Raw genomic sequence first — 18,603 nt, 5'->3', positions numbered from 1 at the left:
AAGCAATACAAATTTTGGAAGCTGTTTCCTACATTTGGTGTATTGTAAATCACAACATCTTAGAGAGGTAAGACCCTAGAGCACCAGCTCAGAATAAATCTATCTTTAGCTTGTAAATGGCCATACTGTCTCTTTTTAGTTAAAAAGGATTAATCTTTTAATGACTGATACATATAAAATAACCACCTGTGTCATTTGGGGAAAATCTGAAATCTTACAGAACAAATCTAAATTGATATGCGATAGCTAGGACAGAATAATAACAGCCCTACTTTTAAAAAATGATTTTTCAGACGACTAGATATGCATTATATAAATTGATTTGAAATTATGCCATCGTGGAGGGTTGGAGATGGAAATACATTTTAATTTCAACATGATTTACATGGCATATTTTGGGTTATTCTTGCCCTGCATTCCCTGATCAAATTGGATAGGAAGTAACCCCGTGTATAAGTTAATTTGTAAAATTACATTGTTTCTAAAGTGTAGAGATTTATCCTTGTCAGGGTTTGGAGTAAAGAGGAAAAGTTTTGGTTAGGGAAAGTGGTACTGAGGTTCTTCTCGAAGCTGTCAGTTGCTGTTGGTAGTGATGGACTCTGAGGAAGTAAGCTGCTTGTAATTTCTTGTCACCACAATGGAACCCTAGAACCAGGAGGGTGCACTTGAGTAGCAGTTTCTGAACAGCGCTCTTGTCCTGGGCCCGTTTATGATAACCTTCGTTGTGGGAATGGGAGCAGGCACGCGTCCCCGGGAAAGGATGCAAGCTTGATGATTAGAGTGGAAATATTTGTCTTGTGATTGTGACTTAATGTATAATACTTTATTGTAGCCCATTCACCTGCTTTACGTGATGGCCAGCAACAAGTGAATAGCTGATAGTTTGGAAATCTCTGGTGGGTTATTTTGTCTTTTGTCTGTGACTCACTTGTTTGTTAAAGTGGAGTTCTTAGTTGCTTATGTTTCACATACTCTTTGAATTTTTGTGGGAGGGAATTAAAATATTTTGCAGAGATTATTAAATTTTATATTATGCTAATTATTAATATGTGATAGCGTGCTGACCTCATCCAAAAACTTACATTTTTATTACCAGAGAACACTGTTTTGTCAGCTTACAAAAGTAGCAATACTAATTCTTTTTTTATTGTGAGAAAAGAATGCAAGGAAAGGAGCTTCTGTACCAAAGAGTCGTGACTTTAAGGTATATAACACGGATTGGATTGGGAATGGGTTATATCTGTAGTAATAGGGTCTGAATTATCTGCGAGCCTAGGTTAGATGGTTGTAACTTCTTGGTAAAGGAAGTAGAAGGAAGAAAGTGAGTGAAAAAGAAAAGGAGGGAAGGAGCAAATTTTATAACCATAGGAATCCTACCTTTAGGCTTCCTGGGGCTGTTAGGCACACTGAGCCTCTTGGCCACACAGAATGTCTGGCCACTGAGGCTGTTTGCATCTTAATGAAAGAACTTTTAAAGATATACATATTGTTCTGCACACGTTGTGTAATCTTCAGGTAGCCCTTTAGGTCACTGAAATGTTGGTCCCAAGGGAACCTTCAGACATTGATGGATTAGTTATCCTTAAACCTTTGAAGAAAAGTAAGAGAAGCTATTACTTCTCTGACCGTAACTATTGATCCATGCCTCCAAATTCCCAAAAACATACTTCTGAATCATATTCATTCTTTATACACTAGAACATCATCAACAATCTGTAAAATGATACAGCTAATTAGATGGTCACTAAGATCCCTTCTGGGCCTTAAAACGATGTGATTTTTCTCTACTTAAATATAATTAGCAGCTAAGCTGTGTTAGGCTCTAGTTACAGTACTCACATTTTTAATACTGTATCTAGACATGTTTATGCTTTGTTTTGAATTAATCTTGAGGCCAAACATATTTAGTGCCTGTTTTTATGGTGTATAAAATAGGGTTTATATACCTAATTTAGTAACTATACAAAAATTTCTCTGTGCTCTATTTTTTCCTCCTCTGAGAGGGATGCATAATCAGTTTCGGAGACAAGTAGTCCAGAAAAAAACACTCAAAGATTGTATACAGATAAAACTATATAAATATAAAAGTTATCAAGATTAGGCCAGGTGTGGTGGCTCATGCCTATAATCTCAGCACTTTGGGAGGCTGAGGCAGGCAAATCACCTGAGGTCAGGAGTTCGAGAAGAGCCTGGCCAACATGGCGAAACCCCGTCTCTACTAAAAATACAAAAATTAGCCAGGCATGGTGGCAGGCACCAGTAGTCCCAGTTACTCGGGAGGCTGAGGCAGGAGAATGGCTTGAACCCAGGAGGTGGAGGTTGCAGTGAGCCAAGATAGTGCCATGGGCAACAAGAGCGAAACTCCATCTCAAAAAAAAAGTTAACAAGGTGATACCTCCCAATGTACTCCTTCTTTAGCAAATTCTAGAAATTCTACTTGGCAGCCAACGATTGTCAGATTTTCCTAGACTTGTATTTATGAGTGGTACCAAAGTCTTTTGCTGAATAACCTTTAATACAACTGCATGGGTTCTTAGCTGTGGTATAAATCTTTATTATCCGTGAAATAGGTAATAATTTCTTTGGAGGCAAATAAGTGCTAAATTAATTACAGCAGCAGTTCATAAATACCAATAATACTAATTGCACAATAAAACGTGACTAAATAAGACTGAAATTTTCCTATACTTCCCTTTCCCCCAGAAATATTTTGCCTCTCTTTTCTTTCAAATTTTACCTCATCAGAGATGCTTTCTCCTATTACTTAAGTCCCTGTTACTGCCTTATTTTTCTTCCTTTCGGTTGTACCATATAACTTTTGTCTCTCTCCTCACTATAACATAAGCTTCATTAGGACAGTCTGTCTGTTTTGCTTGTGTTTGTATCTTCGCCAACTACATTTAAAAACGTAGCTTTTTTTTTTTTAATTAGTGATGAATAAATGATTAATTCCTTATACTTTTTTTTTTTTTTTTTTTGAGATGGAATTTTGCTCTTATTGTCCAGGCTGGAGTGCGGTGGCGTGATCCCAGCTCACTGCAACCTCCACCATCCTCCCGGGTTCAAGCGATTCTCTTAACTCAGCCTCCCAAGTAGTTGAGATTACAGGCACGTGCCACCACGCCTGGCTAATTTTTGTATTTTTTAGTAGAGATGGGGGTTTTACCATGTTGCCTAGGCTGGTCTTGAACTCCTGACCTGGGGTGATCCACCCGCCTCAGCCTCCTGAAGTGCTGGGATTACAGGCGTGAGCCACTGCGCGTGGCCAATTCCTTACTCTTATAGATAGAACGCTTTCATATAACGTTCCCTCTAATTCTTGGAACTACTCTGAACTACATTTAGGTAGGATGGGTGGCATTTTGGCATTTTTGGTATTGTTTAGATGAAAACAGATTCACAATTCTGTTTGGTGCAGTCTACCACTTTTCCTTTTCCACAGTGACTCTAGTTTTAATGTCCAAGGAGAGTTCAGCATCCGGAATCTTTATTTTTCTTTTCTCCTTTTCAAAGTGTTTCCTCTGCTACCAAACAAACAAAAATGCTTAACAAAAACTTTAAATGCTTCTGTTGACAAGTCCTTAAAGGAAGACACTTGGGATTGGAGAAGGCATCTCTTAGGGAATGTTAATAAATTCAAACTTGGAAGAATTCAAATCAAGTCCAAGGATTTTTTTGTACTGGTTAGTAAGCCTTATTCCTCTGTATTTCAGTAGCAGTCTGATTATAGTGACTTGTTCATTAAGCCAGCTTTGGGTTCATACATATCAAATAGGCTTAAAGTTCCTACTGTGTGCCAAATAGACAAAGGATTGTTCAAGTCCTAAGAAGGAAATAAAAGACTGCAGGTATAAAGTAAGAGAGGGGGCCGGGTGCAGTGGCTCACGCCTATAATCCCAGCACTTTGGGAAGCTGAGGCGGGCAGATCACAAGGTCAGGAGTTTGAGACCAGCCTGGCCAACATGGCGAAACCCTCTCTCTACTAAAAATACAAAAAAAAGTTAGCCAGGCATGGTGATGGGCGCCTGTAATCCCAGCTACTTGGGAGGCTGAGGCAGGAGAATCGCTTGAACCCGGGAGGCGGAGAGGTTGCAGTGAGCCGAGATCATGCCATTGCACTCCAGCCTGGGTGGCAAGAGCAAGACTCTGTCTCAAAAAAAAAAACAAAAAAAGTGAAAGAGAGGGGACCTTTGATAGTGTAATCAGAAGAGGGAAGACCTGAAGGAAGAGAATGGGCCAGCCTTAAAAAGAGTTTACTACATAAGATATTACAAATAGCAAAGCCAGATAGTTATTAATAGAACTTGGTACACTTAATGGGAAGAAAGACAAGGAAAATGTGGAGTCCCATGTTAGGCAGTAAAAGGTGGGACTGCACAAAATTGTGTAGTAAGAAATTTGACTTTACCCAGAGGTGGAAAGCCATTGAAAGTTTTTCAAATACAATGCATTCTCTTAAAATAATTGGTAAGGAGTTGTGGAATATAGGCTGGAAGCAAGAATTGAACGCATATTGGTCCATATAAAATGTAATGGTTGCATTTTAGATAGAAATAGACACATTTAAGAGAGATTTGGGCCTCAAACCAATAGAACTTTTTGATGGATTAGAAATGGAGTTGGAGCTGAGAAAGGGTGGTAGAGAATAAAGGATGACTCCTAAGTTTCTGGATTGAGCAGTTAGGTGATATGTGGTACTACTCACTAAGATTGGGAATACAAATAAAGAGCTCTGTTTTGAACATCTTATTATATTTGAGATCCTTATTGAATTCAAGTGAAAAGACTGAGAAGAGAGTTAACTTACTCTGTGAGTTTATAATCCAGAGAGGAGAGTCTAGACATAGAAATTTGGGATTTCTCAGTTTATATCAGGTGAAGTATTGAGATTGAAAAAGATACAGCATAGACAGACAACTGGTCCCAGGACTGAACTCCCGAGAGAAGAGAATTTAGGGCAGAACTGTTGTTCACTGATGAACCCAAACCCTTTGAACTGTACCTGCTTGGTACATGGTAGGCTGTTGATTTATTAAATGAATGGATGAACTGAAAACCCTTGATGTTTAAAGGTTGGTGGAGGAGTGGCCTTGGGGTAGGAGTAAAATCCAAGAAAATGGTATTATGGAAGCCAAAGCTCTGAATGTCTCAAGGAGGAGTGACCTCCTTGAAATATGTATTAAAGATGTGTTAATATGTATAAAAAAATGGATAGTGGGCTAAGTAGTCTGGAAAATGAAAATAATACACTTTTTTCTTTTTTCTTTTTTTTTTTTCCTGAGTCTCTTTTTACAGTCAACTTATCTTTGGGGCTAAAGGTACATTTCACAGTTCTGAAATCCAAAATGACCTGAAAATTGAAAAAAATTTTGGTAACTCATTTGGAATCAAAATCTTACCTTGAATCAGTGTGACACTATTTATGATCTTTATTCCTCTGTGAATACTGTAAATATTCACGTTTTTGCTGCAGAAATATTAATGTTTGATTATATCATGCCACCCAAACTCTAGGCTATTACGTAATATATGGCAGGTGTACCATATTAGCTCTACAAAATCTGAAAAAGTGTAAAATTTGAAACATATCTAATTTGAAGGAGTATGGATAAGAGATTGTGGACCTTAGTAGACACTTCCATTCTGTTAGTTTCTTGAAGACTGAGCAATTTGTAAAATGTTGCAGATAAATAATTATTTACAGTAATTTCTTTGCATTGACAATTAAAGTTTGTTGTGTTCAAGGAACTACCTTGAGCTGATTTTTCTGAATGTTTATTTCATTGGTAAAGTATTTTTATGTACAGGTTGAATATCCTTTATCTGAATTATTGGGAGCCAGAAGTATTTCAGATTTGGGGAGGTTTTGGAATATTTGTAATTATTTACCAGTTAGCATCCCTAACTCGAAAATCAAAAATTTGACATGCTCCAGTTAGCATTTCTTTGACCGTTAAGTTGGTGCTCAAAACAATTCAGATTTTGGAACATTTTGGATTTCAAATTTTCAGATTAGGGATAATCTGTATTTTGGTGAAAATCAGTAACATTTAAAATGCCCAAATTATTAATACATTACTGACCATTTAAATGATGAATAAAAATTGTAGGGTCTTAAAACTTTGTAGCCTTTTTATACTTTATGAAAAAGTGGGCCGGGCGCAGTGGCTCACATCTGTAATCCCAGCACTTTGGGAGGCCGAGGCGGGCGGATCACCTGAGGTCAAGAGTTCGAGACAAGCCTGGCAAATATGGAGATACCCCGTCTCTACTAAAAATACAAAAATTAGCCGGGTATGGTGGTGGGCGCTTGTAATCCCAGTTACTTGGGAGGCTGAGGCAGGAGAATAGCTTGAACCCCAGAGGTGGAGGTTGCAGTGAGCCAAGATCACGTCACTGCGCTCCAGCCTGGGTGACAAGAGCGAAACTCCATTTCAAAAAGAAAAAAAAGTGGATGCCTACAAAGTAGCCATCTAGAGAATTGTGAGATACAGAATTAGTGGGAAAAAGTTGGAGATGGTTATTTTATAACCCCTTTATATTTTAGAAGAATTCTTTTTTTTTTTTTTTTGATACAGAGTCTCGCTCTGTCACCCAGGCTGGAGTGCAGTGGCACGATCTCAGCTCACTGCAACCTCCGCCTCCTGGGTTCAAGTGATTCTTCTGCCTCAGCCTCCTGAGCAGCTGGGACTACAGATGCGTGCCACCACACCTGGCTAATTTTTTGTATTTTTAGTAGAGACAGGGTTTCACAGTGTTAGGAAGGTCTCGATCTCTTGACCTCGTGATCCGCCCGCCTCAGCCTCCCAAAGTACTGGGACTACAGGTGTGAGCCACTGCACCCAGCCAGAAGAATTCTTGGTAAACCAAAAAATTATCTGTAGCTTGGCTGCCCTGTATACATGTATCATTTAGGTTCTTTGTGTGTTCTTTGTGGGACTGGGGTCCCTAAATTTCAACAGAGAAACTTGTTGAAAGCTATGCATATTCGTATACAATTTGAGGACGCTATTAATAAAAAGTAAATTACTCTGATATATTAGGTACATAGTTTCTTGTGTTCATTTTCTTTAAATTAACCAAGACCCTAAGCCTTTATTTAAAATATTTATATTTCATATTATGTCTTTTTTTTCAGCCTTCACCCTGCCATTTCTAGTGAATCTGTAAGTGCCCTTGACATTCCCTGTTGTTATTACTTAAGAACATTAGCTGTGAGCTGCCCTGCCAGAGTTTGAATCTAGCTCCTCCACTTGCTAGCTATGTGACTTAGGCAATAATACCTGACTTGTCTGTTTCTCATCCTTCTTTACTATTATACAATAGGAATAATGTAATAATACCCACATCATAAGGTTATTGATAAGATTAAAAGATATGTGAAGTACTTAGAATAGTGCCTTCTAGTAAGCACTCAACAAGTGTTAATTACTGCTTTTTTTGTTCAAACACACTTGCTCAGAAATTGCTACTGTAGTCTCCAATTGTTGGGGCCTGGGGCTTTTCACTGGACTTTCAGTGTGCCTATAACTAGAGTATTTGATGTTATGATGTGGTAGATGTTAGACATTTCATTTGGGTAATTCTTACACAGAGGCAGATAGATGGAAGTTATTGTTTAGTTTGTGTCTTTTCTATTTTAGGTGATATGGGAAATTATTATGGGCAGGGTCATCCCATAAAACCTCATAGAATCTGCATTTCTAGTGAAGACTAGACTTTCATTATTTTTACTTTAATGATTTCTTTAGTAGTGATAACTAAGAAATGCCTTCCCTTGTATTAACTTAATTACATGATGCTCTATAATACTAGTGGGTTTTCCATATCTAAGAAATGATGAGACCAGGCTGCTTTCAAGGAACTGTATATCCCTTGTATTGTCACCATGTAAGGTAGAGCTTTATGGTAGATTCTTTCTTAATAGGTAGTTTATTTTCTGCAATCATAGCCTCTTAATTATAATTGCAGAGGAATGTTGCAAAGGGCCATGGCCCTGCTTTGCTAAAGTCTATATTGTTTGTTAGCCTTGTTGGCACCTGCATTAAAAAGGTCGCTTTCCCTTTAAAAGCCTTTGTGTATATGGATTGTTTTCAGAAGAGAGCTGTGTTGAAAATGAAGTAAAATTAGAGGTATGATACCAATAAAATCAAGTATTTGTGTTATTAGAAGCATGGATTTTGTAAAAGCTGATTGTTTATCCTGGACTGTTATCAAATATGTAGAAGAGAGGACAAAAAAGTTTTTGGGGTTGTTTCCATTAAACAAACAAAAGGTGTATTTAGGGAGGACTTTGAAAGATTTAGTGGATAAATCGCATTATTTATCCTAGCTTTTATTGTAATATATAAACCTATGTTGAAATGACAGACTTCAAACCATTAAAATAACTTGATTGTCCTGACCCTGTGGGGGATTAGTTCCAAGACCTCCACAGATAGCAAAATTCATAGATGTTTAAGTTCCTTAAATAAACTGGTAGAGTATTTGCGTATAACCTATGTATATCCTCCCTTACACTGTAAATCATCTCTAGATTACTCATAATACCTAATACAATGCATATGCAGTGTAAATAGTTGTTACACTGTATGATTTAGGGGAAGATTACAAGGAAAAAAGTCTATACGTGTTTCCAACAGACACCACCATCTATTTTTTAAAAATATTTTCAGTCTGCAGTTGGTTGAATCCACAGATACAGAGGGTTGATTTTGTATATTTAAGAGGCTTCTCGTTATTTACTATTGTAGGAAACACTGGAGCTTTACCTAAAAGTATTAATTTTATTGAAATGTAGTTGATGAAAATCTGTGATTTTGGTGTTACTTTCTCTTTTTTAAATCTTATGCATAAGTTTAAAGACATTGTGATATAAGATGCCCTTTAAAAAGACAGGCTAGGAATTACAACTTTTTAGTCATGAAGAATGAGACAGTATTTTTATTACCTTGAAAAATGTCATGCTGTGTCTTAGCGGAGCAAAACCTCATTTAGGACCTAAATTTCAGTTACCAAAACTTCCCTGATGGGCTTTAATATGGACACAGTATGTTTTAACATGCAAAACGTCAATTATGAGATTTCTGAAATGCCAGCAAATCATCCAAGAAGCAGTATTTGCTGAAAAAATTTTAAATCATACCAATAAAACTCAGAGAACTTAAAAGCATCTGAATTTGCCAGAGAATACAGAAAGCAGGCATCATTTCAAGGAACAGAAATTTTAAAAATTGGGGGTAACTAAAAATCAGAAAATCTTGCTTTCCTTAATCTACAAATAAATATAGTGTGTAATAATGGAGTCTTCAGCTGGTAAAAGTGTGCATAGCATCTTGGTTATCTGATACAGTTTGAAAGTTGCAAAATAAATCTAAGTTACTAAGGTTTTAAATAAATTTTGTCAAATCGTAAATGCCTTCTAATGATAGATATACATAAATTCAAATAGTTCATGGAGGGTCTCTTGTCTGTATTGTTTAGTTTGTGTCTTTTCTATTTTAGGTGATATTGGAAATTATTATTATGGACAGGGTCATCCCATGAAGCCTCATAGAATCCGCATGACCCATAACTTGCTGTTAAATTATGGCTTATACAGAAAAATGGAAATATATGTGAGTATTCCTTTTAATACATATTCAGCACTGATCTTTTTTTTTTTTTTTTTTCTAGCTACTGTGAAACTTTGTCTATTATTCCCCTTTTGAGGGCATTTAGCAGATGAAAAGATCTGGAAGAAAACAAACTTCTTTTTTCGTTTTATTCTTAGGAGATGAATAAGAATGTGAGCTATACCCTCTTTTTCCTTTTCTTTTAACCATTTAAAAAAGCTCCCCCCACCCTAGGCTTTCATGTTTTTTCTAGAGAACAACTCAGTATAGCATATTAACTATTTTTATTACAATCATTGGTAACATGCCTATGCTGCTGAAAAAAACTACTCTTTTTGTTTTATTCTTAAAAGATGTATAAGAATGGGCACTATAGCTTTTTTTTTTCCATCTTCCTTTAACCATTTAAAAAAGTTACCCCTACCCTAGACTTTCATGTTTCTGGAGAACAACTCAGTATAGCAACAACTCAGTGTAGCATGTTAACTTTTTTTTTTTTTTTTTACAATAATTATTAATCTGCCTGTGCTGCCGAAAAGAGTTGACCTGGGACTGTTACAAAATAGTAACACATAAAATTAATCCCACAAATATTTACAGGGCATATAATACATATGGAATACTGTGTTAGTGTGGCCAAGCATAGTACAGATAACGCAAGTGCAACAGCTGCCTTAATGTTTTTGTAGATAAAGATGAGGGTATGTATAAACAAATATAGACACAACAATTAGCTATTTGGGGAGAAAAGAAATATTTAAAACAATTAATGTTAGGCAATGTATGTGAATATGTGAATTATTTTCAGTTACATATAGACATTTAGAGAAGAGGGGAAGTTAGAATAAGACTCAATCTAGAAGTCTTGTGGAAGAATTTTGTCATATGTGAAATTGAGCTCTTCGGAACAAGGAAGATTAGGACAGAAAAAAGGACGAGAGGTCATGAACAAAGATTTAGAATTGAAAACTCTTTTAGTGAGTGATTTCATTGATGAAATCACTGGATGTTTTATCATGGAAAAGGAGAGAAAGTAGAGTTTATGAACATATGGATTTGATTTTTTACTCGAACTGTTTCCACTAAAATAAGGAGTGATTAAATCATAGTTGATACGCCTGTGTAATGCTTCCAAAGGAGTTTGAATTAGTTTTGAAATTGATTACTGTTTTCTAAAACACATGTATAAGTTTGGGTTAGTTTTGGAATTTATATATTTTGTTCTGGTAGACTTAGTTCTTTTGAGGGGACCTATAGGGGAATTCGTATATTTGTTTGATAATACTGATATAACCGGTTGTAATTCCACAGTTCTGACATTTATTTCTCTTCACAGAGGCCCCATAAAGCCACTGCTGAAGAAATGACAAAATATCACAGTGATGAGTATATCAAATTTCTACGGTCAATAAGACCAGATAACATGTCTGAGTATAGTAAGCAGATGCAGAGATGTACGTTTCTAAGTAAAAAGTAGTTTTGCATTGATAAATGTAAATTAGTATTTTTAGGAGCTTAGAATGATCTAAATCTGAATATTTTTCCTGTTGGTCTAATATGTTAAAATTATTTACTGATTTGAAAAGTCATTGTAACACTACTAAAGCTACTTAAGAAAAGAACAAACCTATCTGAAGCTTATTGGTTCGTGAAACTGCTGTTTGGATATTATTCTACTCCTAGTTTGCTCCCCTGATAACTTTGGGTTAATACATATTGGTAGGGAGACCTCACTCCCTTACTCCCTTGCTTCAAAAAACAAAAACAAGATTACACTTTGATTAGCCTTAGCTTGGCATATACATATCTCTTGTCTTCTCTGTGTGTACTTCAGTTTACCTGGACTATAATACACATCTCTTTTTCTTTGTTAAGATATTAGTGAAGCTTTTGATTCTACGTAATGTTCTTGTACAGGTTAGAAGTATTTTATTTTTAGAGATTGGTAACAAATTGGCTTGAAGGTAGAATGCAAAAGTCAACCTAAAATTATTGGAACAGTATCTTTTAAAGCTTGATACCAAAGTTCATTCTCATTAGTGTTTGTATTGATTGACTTCAGTGATGATTATAATACTAAATTAGTGTAGGTGCTAGACATCTCATATTTACAACCTTATACACATTTCTATCATATCTTGTTGGATTTGTTATAATGCTACAATGTAACTAGAACATGTAGTATTTAATTATTTTTTTTTCAATGAAGATTCCAACTTAGATGCAAAAGAGGCATGAGTAGCCCTTGGGCAAACAACATAACAGGATTGGTTTAAAACCCACATAATAATGAGTTCTATTAAGCTTATGATCCTGGCCAGGTGTGGTGGCTCACGCCTGTAATCCCAGCACTTTGGGAGGCTGAGGTGAGTGGATTACCTGAGGTCAGGAGTTTGAAACCAGCCTGGCCAATGTGGCAAAACCCTGTCTCTGCTAAAAAAAATACAGAAAATTAGCTGGGTGTGGTGGCGCGCACCTGCAATCCCACTACTCAGTAGGCTGAGACGGGAGAATTGCTTGCTTGAACCCCAGAAGTGGAGGTTGCAGTGAGCCAAGCTCACGCCATTGCACTCCAGCCTGGGCGACAGAGTGAGACTCTGTCTCCAAAAAAAAAAAAAAAAGATTATGATCTCTCTGAGCAGTAAGAAACTAAAATTCATTTCTTACAGTGCTTGTGACTTAAGGGTGTACAAAGATATTAATATATAAAACAAGGACCCTTATTCTTGAAGAGGTTACAATTCAAGGGCGTAGAGAAAGACTAAGAAAGGGTTACATACATCTGCCATATCCTTTCATTCTCTCAGTACTAAGGAACTAAATGTGTGATGTTGTGTCGTTCATCTGTATATGTTTTTTCTTTGTTGTCTTTAGTATCCTTCTATATTTTGGCTCCCATGAACCTAGTTAATTCTTACCAACTTTCAAGATCAAGATTAGCCATGGGAATAGGCAACCAGCTGTTGTTACATCTTTGGTTTAGTAACTTACTGACATGCATTTCAAAGTTACGGATTAAGGAGTTTTAAAGAAAGTAAATTATAAAGCAATTGAAGTTACTTTTAGAATGTTAACTTATTGTAATATTAAGGGGAAAGGCCTAGAAAATTTAAGCCTGTGTTTTAATTAAATAAGAACTGTTGTACTTAGACAACTATTGAGTTCTTGTTAATAGACCAGAAATATTCCACAGATAATCCTGATAAGATTTGATGATCTTTCACAGATAACACTTTAATTACCTTGGATAAAACAATAAATATATTTTAAAGTTGGAAACTTTATATTATACTGTGAAGTGTATGTTTGATGATTGCATCAAGCAAAAAAGTATTTGTAGGAAATAGTTTTTGTAAGAAAAGGCTTTCATTAATTTGCAGAGTGTGTTGAAATTAATGAAATCCATCTTCCACAGTTAATGTTGGAGAAGATTGTCCAGTGTTTGATGGACTCTTTGAGTTTTGTCAGCTCTCAACTGGCGGTTCAGTTGGTAAGTGCTAATGCAATCAGATTTAAAAGTTGATCTGAACTTGGTGTGTTATTTTTCGGGTTATTTGTGTGAAGCAGAAGTATTAATGATTGTGAATTTTGATAACAAAAGGAAATCAGTATGTTTATAGTAAAGTACAATTTACTTTCAGACCTCTATGTTTTATGATTGTGACTTAAACACTTTTTTAACTTATTTTCACTTAAGAGACTTCTTTCATTCCCCTTGTCTTCTAGGTGTCATTGTTACTACCACTTTCCACATAAACCATTATGTAATCTCAGGTTGCAGCTCTAGGAGAATATTTTTCTAAGGAGTAACTCCTAACTATTCATGTTACGGATGATTTCTGTTAACTTTTATGATTTTAAGCTCTTGCTTATGCGTGGCATACACTTGTAGTGTTTTTGTCTCATTGTACTAATTTTTTATGATAAATGTTTAAAAAGTCTATCTTGTTTCTACTTCTTAGCTGGAGCTGTGAAATTAAACCGACAACAGACTGATATGGCTGTTAATTGGGCTGGAGGATTACATCATGCTAAGAAGTCAGAAGCATCAGGATTCTGTTATGTTAATGATATTGTGCTTGCCATCCTTGAATTACTAAAGTATGTTAATTTATATTGATACTCTTTTCAGTGATAAAATGTTTTCATTAAAACACAATAAGTAAAAGTCTATGGCTTTAAAAAATATTAGGTAAACCATAGGTTGAAATAGTTAATGGTGAGTTTTCTATGAATTCATTACAAAACAATGAAGAAATGCAGGAAATTTGCCCAGTTCTTCAATTGTTAAGAGTTAGAAGTATGGCCAGGCACTATGGCCCAGGCCTGTAATCCCTCCACTTTGGGAGGCTGAGGTGGGCGGATCTCTTGAGCCCAGGAGTTTGAGACCAGGCTGGGCAACATGGCAAAACCCCATCTGTAGAGAAAAAAAATTAGCCAGATGTGGTGGTATGCGTCTGTAGTCCCAACTACCCAGGAGGCTGAGGTGGGAGTACCTGAGTCGAGGAAGTTGAGTCTGCAGGAAGCCATGTTCCTGCCACTACACTCTAGCCTGGGCAACAGTGTGAGACCCTGCCTTAAAAAAAAGAATTAGAAGTGTATAAAAGGCCAATACCATGGCTCACGCCTGTAATCCCAGCACTTTGGCAGGACGAGGTGGGTGGATCACGAGGTCAGGGGTTCGAGACCAGCCTGACCAACATGGTGAAACCCCATCCTACTAAAAATAAAAAATTAGCCGGGCGTGGTGGCATGTGCCTGTAATCCCAGCCACTCAGGAGGCTGAGGCAGGAGAATTGCTTGAACCTGGGAGGTGGAGGTTGCAGTGAGCCGAGATCGCACCACTGCAGTCCAGCCTGGGCTACAGAGTGAGACTCCATCTCAAAAAAAAAAAAAAAAGAATTAGAAGTGTATATAAATGTCAAAACTCCATTAAATACCCTTTTTTAAAAGTAGTTTGGCAATTTTCATTTTAGTTTCAGCTAGTAAAAAATGACAATGACCTTGGAAGTTTATATTCTAGTATTTTGTAAGTTTTAAACTGAAGACAAAAATTTGAAACCAGTGTTAAAGGAAATTTGTTTACCTATTGAGTTAGTGTAACTGCCTAACTTCCATATCTGAATGAGGCTTTGTTCTCTACTGATGCATATAAAATTATCTCTGAGTTGTTGGAGTTATTTTTCCTTATCTGTGGCTGCAGTTTGAGAGAGAGATCTATAGAGGTACTTATGAATTTGGACGTTTGCAATGTTAGTTATTTTTTGCCATCAGTTATGACACATCTTAGCAGATTCTACTTTATATTATACTGAGCTAGTGTTTTTTGCTTGTAGTTATTCCATGCATGCTATCCATAGAGGCTGATTTTTCAGTCAACTTAAAATTGATACTGACTCCTCAAATAAACAGTAATTGAGCAGTATCAGTGTAACATCTTGCCTGCTCATCAGGAGCAAAGGAAAATCATTTGCAATCATTTGCCTTGTTTTTTAATTGACTGTTGATGTTGGTTCCAGTGTCTTCAACTCTTTGAGCAAGTTCTTGCCCACTCAGCTAATAGTTTTAAACAACTTTAATTTCTCTGGACACATTTTTTTGGGTGGTGTATCAAACATGATTTAATTAATTGACTTGGTGCACAGCTTTCTTTGCTTATCTAACACATGAGCCACTCAGAAACTTTACCTTGATCACAGCCTCATTTCTGTTTTTTTAATTTTGTGAAGAAATTTTGCTATACTGTGATAATGCTCTTTATAGTCTTATGAGAATATTCTTATGAGTGCTTAGTCTGGAAATACCAATTTACATTGTATTGTTTTATTTAGCACAGCTATGGCACCATTACATAATAAATACAATGCTTTGCCATCTAATAATATCTCACTTCACTATACTTCAAAAGGATGACATGAGAAGTCCATTTTCCCCTTATTTTGACATGAGTATGCACTGGTAACAAAATGTCATGATACGGTGATTCATGTGACTCCTAAACTGTGTTTGAGTTACAACTGTGTCACTAATCTGTGGTCCTAGTCCAAGCAACAGTTTGAAATCATGAGTACCACATGTAGCCTCTGTCACAGCTGATCGATTCTGCAGTTCAAATGAAGCCATAGGTAATAAACAATTGAGCATGGCTGTCTTTCAATAAAACTTTTTTATGGACACTGAAATTTGAATTTTTTATAATTGTCACACGTCAGAAAATACTCTTGTTTTGGTTTTGTTTTTAAACCATTTAAAAAATATAAAAACTTCTTAGTTCAAAGCTGAAAAAAGAGGCAATTGGCCAAATTTGGGCCATGGGCCATAGTTAGCCAATCCCTATTTTATGCTATTGAAGATTTACTACAGAAGTGTTTTAATTAACAATCTTGAGTATGGTATAATCTTCAGTTTTTAATATATTAGAAATATGTGCTATGTTTTTGAAGCATGTAGAATAGAACAAATTTCACAAAGAGAAAATATATATTTTTTAACCTACATTGGGCCACAAGTGAGTATTTAAAGGCCTGAGGCTCAAACCTCAGATATTTGAATAACCTTTTAGGCTGAATGTAAAAGGTGATTAAACATTCTGGAATGCAAGAGCTCAAAAATGCATTTCCTGAATTTGTGGTGCTTCGTCCCATCTTAGAACCTTTAAAGGAAAAACCAAAACATATGGATTTGTTTTCAGGTATCATCAGAGAGTCTTATATATTGATATAGATATTCATCATGGTGATGGTGTTGAAGAAGCTTTTTATACGACAGATCGTGTAATGACTGTATCATTCCATAAATATGGGGAATACTTTCCTGGCACAGGAGACTTGAGGGTAAGACTAAATTCTGTCTGAATAAATATTGTGAGATGAACCTAGGAGATCAGTAATCCTATACTTGAAGTAGTATTTTTCCTGAGTTAATAATTTGAAACTTGTATGCAGAATTGAATTACTATGTATGCAGTAACATTTGCTAGAATTCACTGTTGCTGACTATAAGCAAAAATTTAGTGAGAACTTAAGGACTGCTTTTTTTCTCAGCTGTTTTCTTTGGTTGAATAAATGTTTTTGAATATCCACAAAGCATGAAGCCCTTCTCTTGATGTTCAGTTTGAATCTTCAAAACTACCTGATGGTAGCCTACGTTGCTATTGATTGTAAAGAATGGTGGAATAAAATAGACTAGGTCTTTGTAGGTTCTTCTGCTCCTCTCTTTTGTGATTGGTCTTGATTTTTAGTAGATCTAATTTTAATCTTTTTTTTTTCTTTAAGCTTCTAAAATTGGTAATGTATTTAGGTAGAGAAAGAATACCATAGTGTAGCCTTGCCTACCTGTTACATTAAGTGTATTTCTATTTTATTTCTGTTATCTTTTTCCATTTGATGCTCTTGTCTTTTATGACTCACTGGTCAAATCCTATTTCTGTAAGCTCATTGGTTTTTTGCCTCACTACACTTTTTTTGAACCTAACTACATGCATGTTGAAATTTATTCAATAATTTAAACAGCTGTTTTTAGTTCAGCCTGGATTATATGGGAGATTTATATGGCATTGAACAAAGTTTTAAACAATTTCATTAAGGTTATTTTTCACATCTGTGGTATATCATTACAGTTTAGCAACCAAAGTTTAAAGAGTTGCCGTATTCTTAAGCTGTATGGCTTTTCTTTATTAGACCACAGTGTGATACTTTCTCAGTAAACTCTTTGAATAAAAGAGTTACCTTACTAAAACTTTTCCATACTTACAAATGGGTGGGAGGTCAAATGTTTGGTTTGAGTTTAAATTATTTGGCTTTTAAAATTGCAGATTTGTAATTTCAATTCCTTGCCAGTAAACTCCTTCAATTTCTCCCTTTCCCCACCCGGTCTTATCTTACAGACCAGTGGTTCTCAAACAGTGGCCCCTAAACTGAGGAAAGCAGATCAGCATCACCTGGGAACTTGTTAGAAATACACATTCTTAGGGCCCAGAAACTCTGGGTGATTCTCCACCTTAAAGTTTGAGAACCACTGCTGTAAACCGATAGAATACATTTGTCAACAACCATCACATCCTAGTGGAAGTCAAGCAAAAGTCTTCTCTGTTTTAAGCTTAAAGAATGAGACAGTATCTTTGCAGTGTGATCCTAGTTTATCTCAGAAGTGGAAAATGGAAGCCTCATTTAATTTCTGACAGGTGGATGTCACTGTGGTCTCATCTCAGTTATTATTCATAATTCTTACAGTTTGAAGTTTTTGAAAATATTAGAGAATGCATGTTTTAGAAGGATTTGAGAATGGCTTTCAACATCTCTTCCTCTCACTTAAGATTTTACAGTCGCTGGGCCGGGCGCAGTGGCTCACGCCTGTAATCCCAGCACTTTGGGAGGCCGAGGCGGGAGGATCACGAGGTCAGGAGATTGAGACCATCCTGGCTAACATGGAGAAACCCCGTCTCCACTAAAAATACAAAACATTAGCCGGGCGTGGTGGTAGGCGCTTGTAGTCCCAGCTACTCGGGAGGCTGAGGCAGGAGAATGGCGTGAACCCGGGAGGTGGAGCTTGCTGTGAGCCGAGATCGCTCCACTGCACTCCAGCCTGGGCGACAGAGCAAGACTCTGTCTCAAAAAAAAAAAAAAAAACATTTTACAGTCGCTGATGTTTTAAGGATAAAATTTGAATATTTTAAGCATATCCCCATAACTTTGTGAGAGAATTAAAATCAGTCATTACATTATATGTACAGCTGTATTTGGGCTTTCTGTGTAATTCACGTGTATCGTTGGATGTTAATTTAATAAACACTCCTTTTTCTGCCTGCTAATTCATTCTCATGCTGAAAAGAAGGCTACTCTGAGCTTAGCTCATTGTTGAAACTGTTTGCTTTAATTCAAGTAGTCTAGTGGAAGAAAGAAAGGTGGCATAGTAGCAGTTGCAGAATGAGACCTGGAAGAGAGAAAGCTATGTCTAACAAGGGCAGCAGCTCTGAGTTGCCAGCTAGTTA

The 18,603-nt window shown here is 36.3% G+C and overlaps 1 protein-coding gene across 1 annotated transcript in view; it reads left to right on the top strand.

The window, feature by feature from the left end:
- HDAC2 (histone deacetylase 2) overlaps window positions 1-18,603 on the top strand; it is a 30,665-nt gene that overhangs the window by 1,685 nt on the left and 10,377 nt on the right. The window contains exons 2-6 of the mRNA XM_032157142.2: window positions 9,505-9,617; window positions 10,951-11,068; window positions 13,030-13,104; window positions 13,577-13,715; window positions 16,306-16,447. Coding sequence (XP_032013033.1) covers window positions 9,505-9,617; window positions 10,951-11,068; window positions 13,030-13,104; window positions 13,577-13,715; window positions 16,306-16,447 — 587 coding nt within the window. The remainder of the gene's footprint in view (window positions 1-9,504; window positions 9,618-10,950; window positions 11,069-13,029; window positions 13,105-13,576; window positions 13,716-16,305; window positions 16,448-18,603) is intronic.

Source organism: Hylobates moloch, unplaced genomic scaffold, assembly GCF_009828535.3.
Source record: "Hylobates moloch isolate HMO894 unplaced genomic scaffold, HMol_V3 SCAFFOLD_2, whole genome shotgun sequence".
Taxonomy (NCBI): Eukaryota; Metazoa; Chordata; class Mammalia; order Primates; family Hylobatidae; genus Hylobates; species Hylobates moloch.
This window is presented reverse-complemented; position numbering and strand designations above follow the sequence as displayed.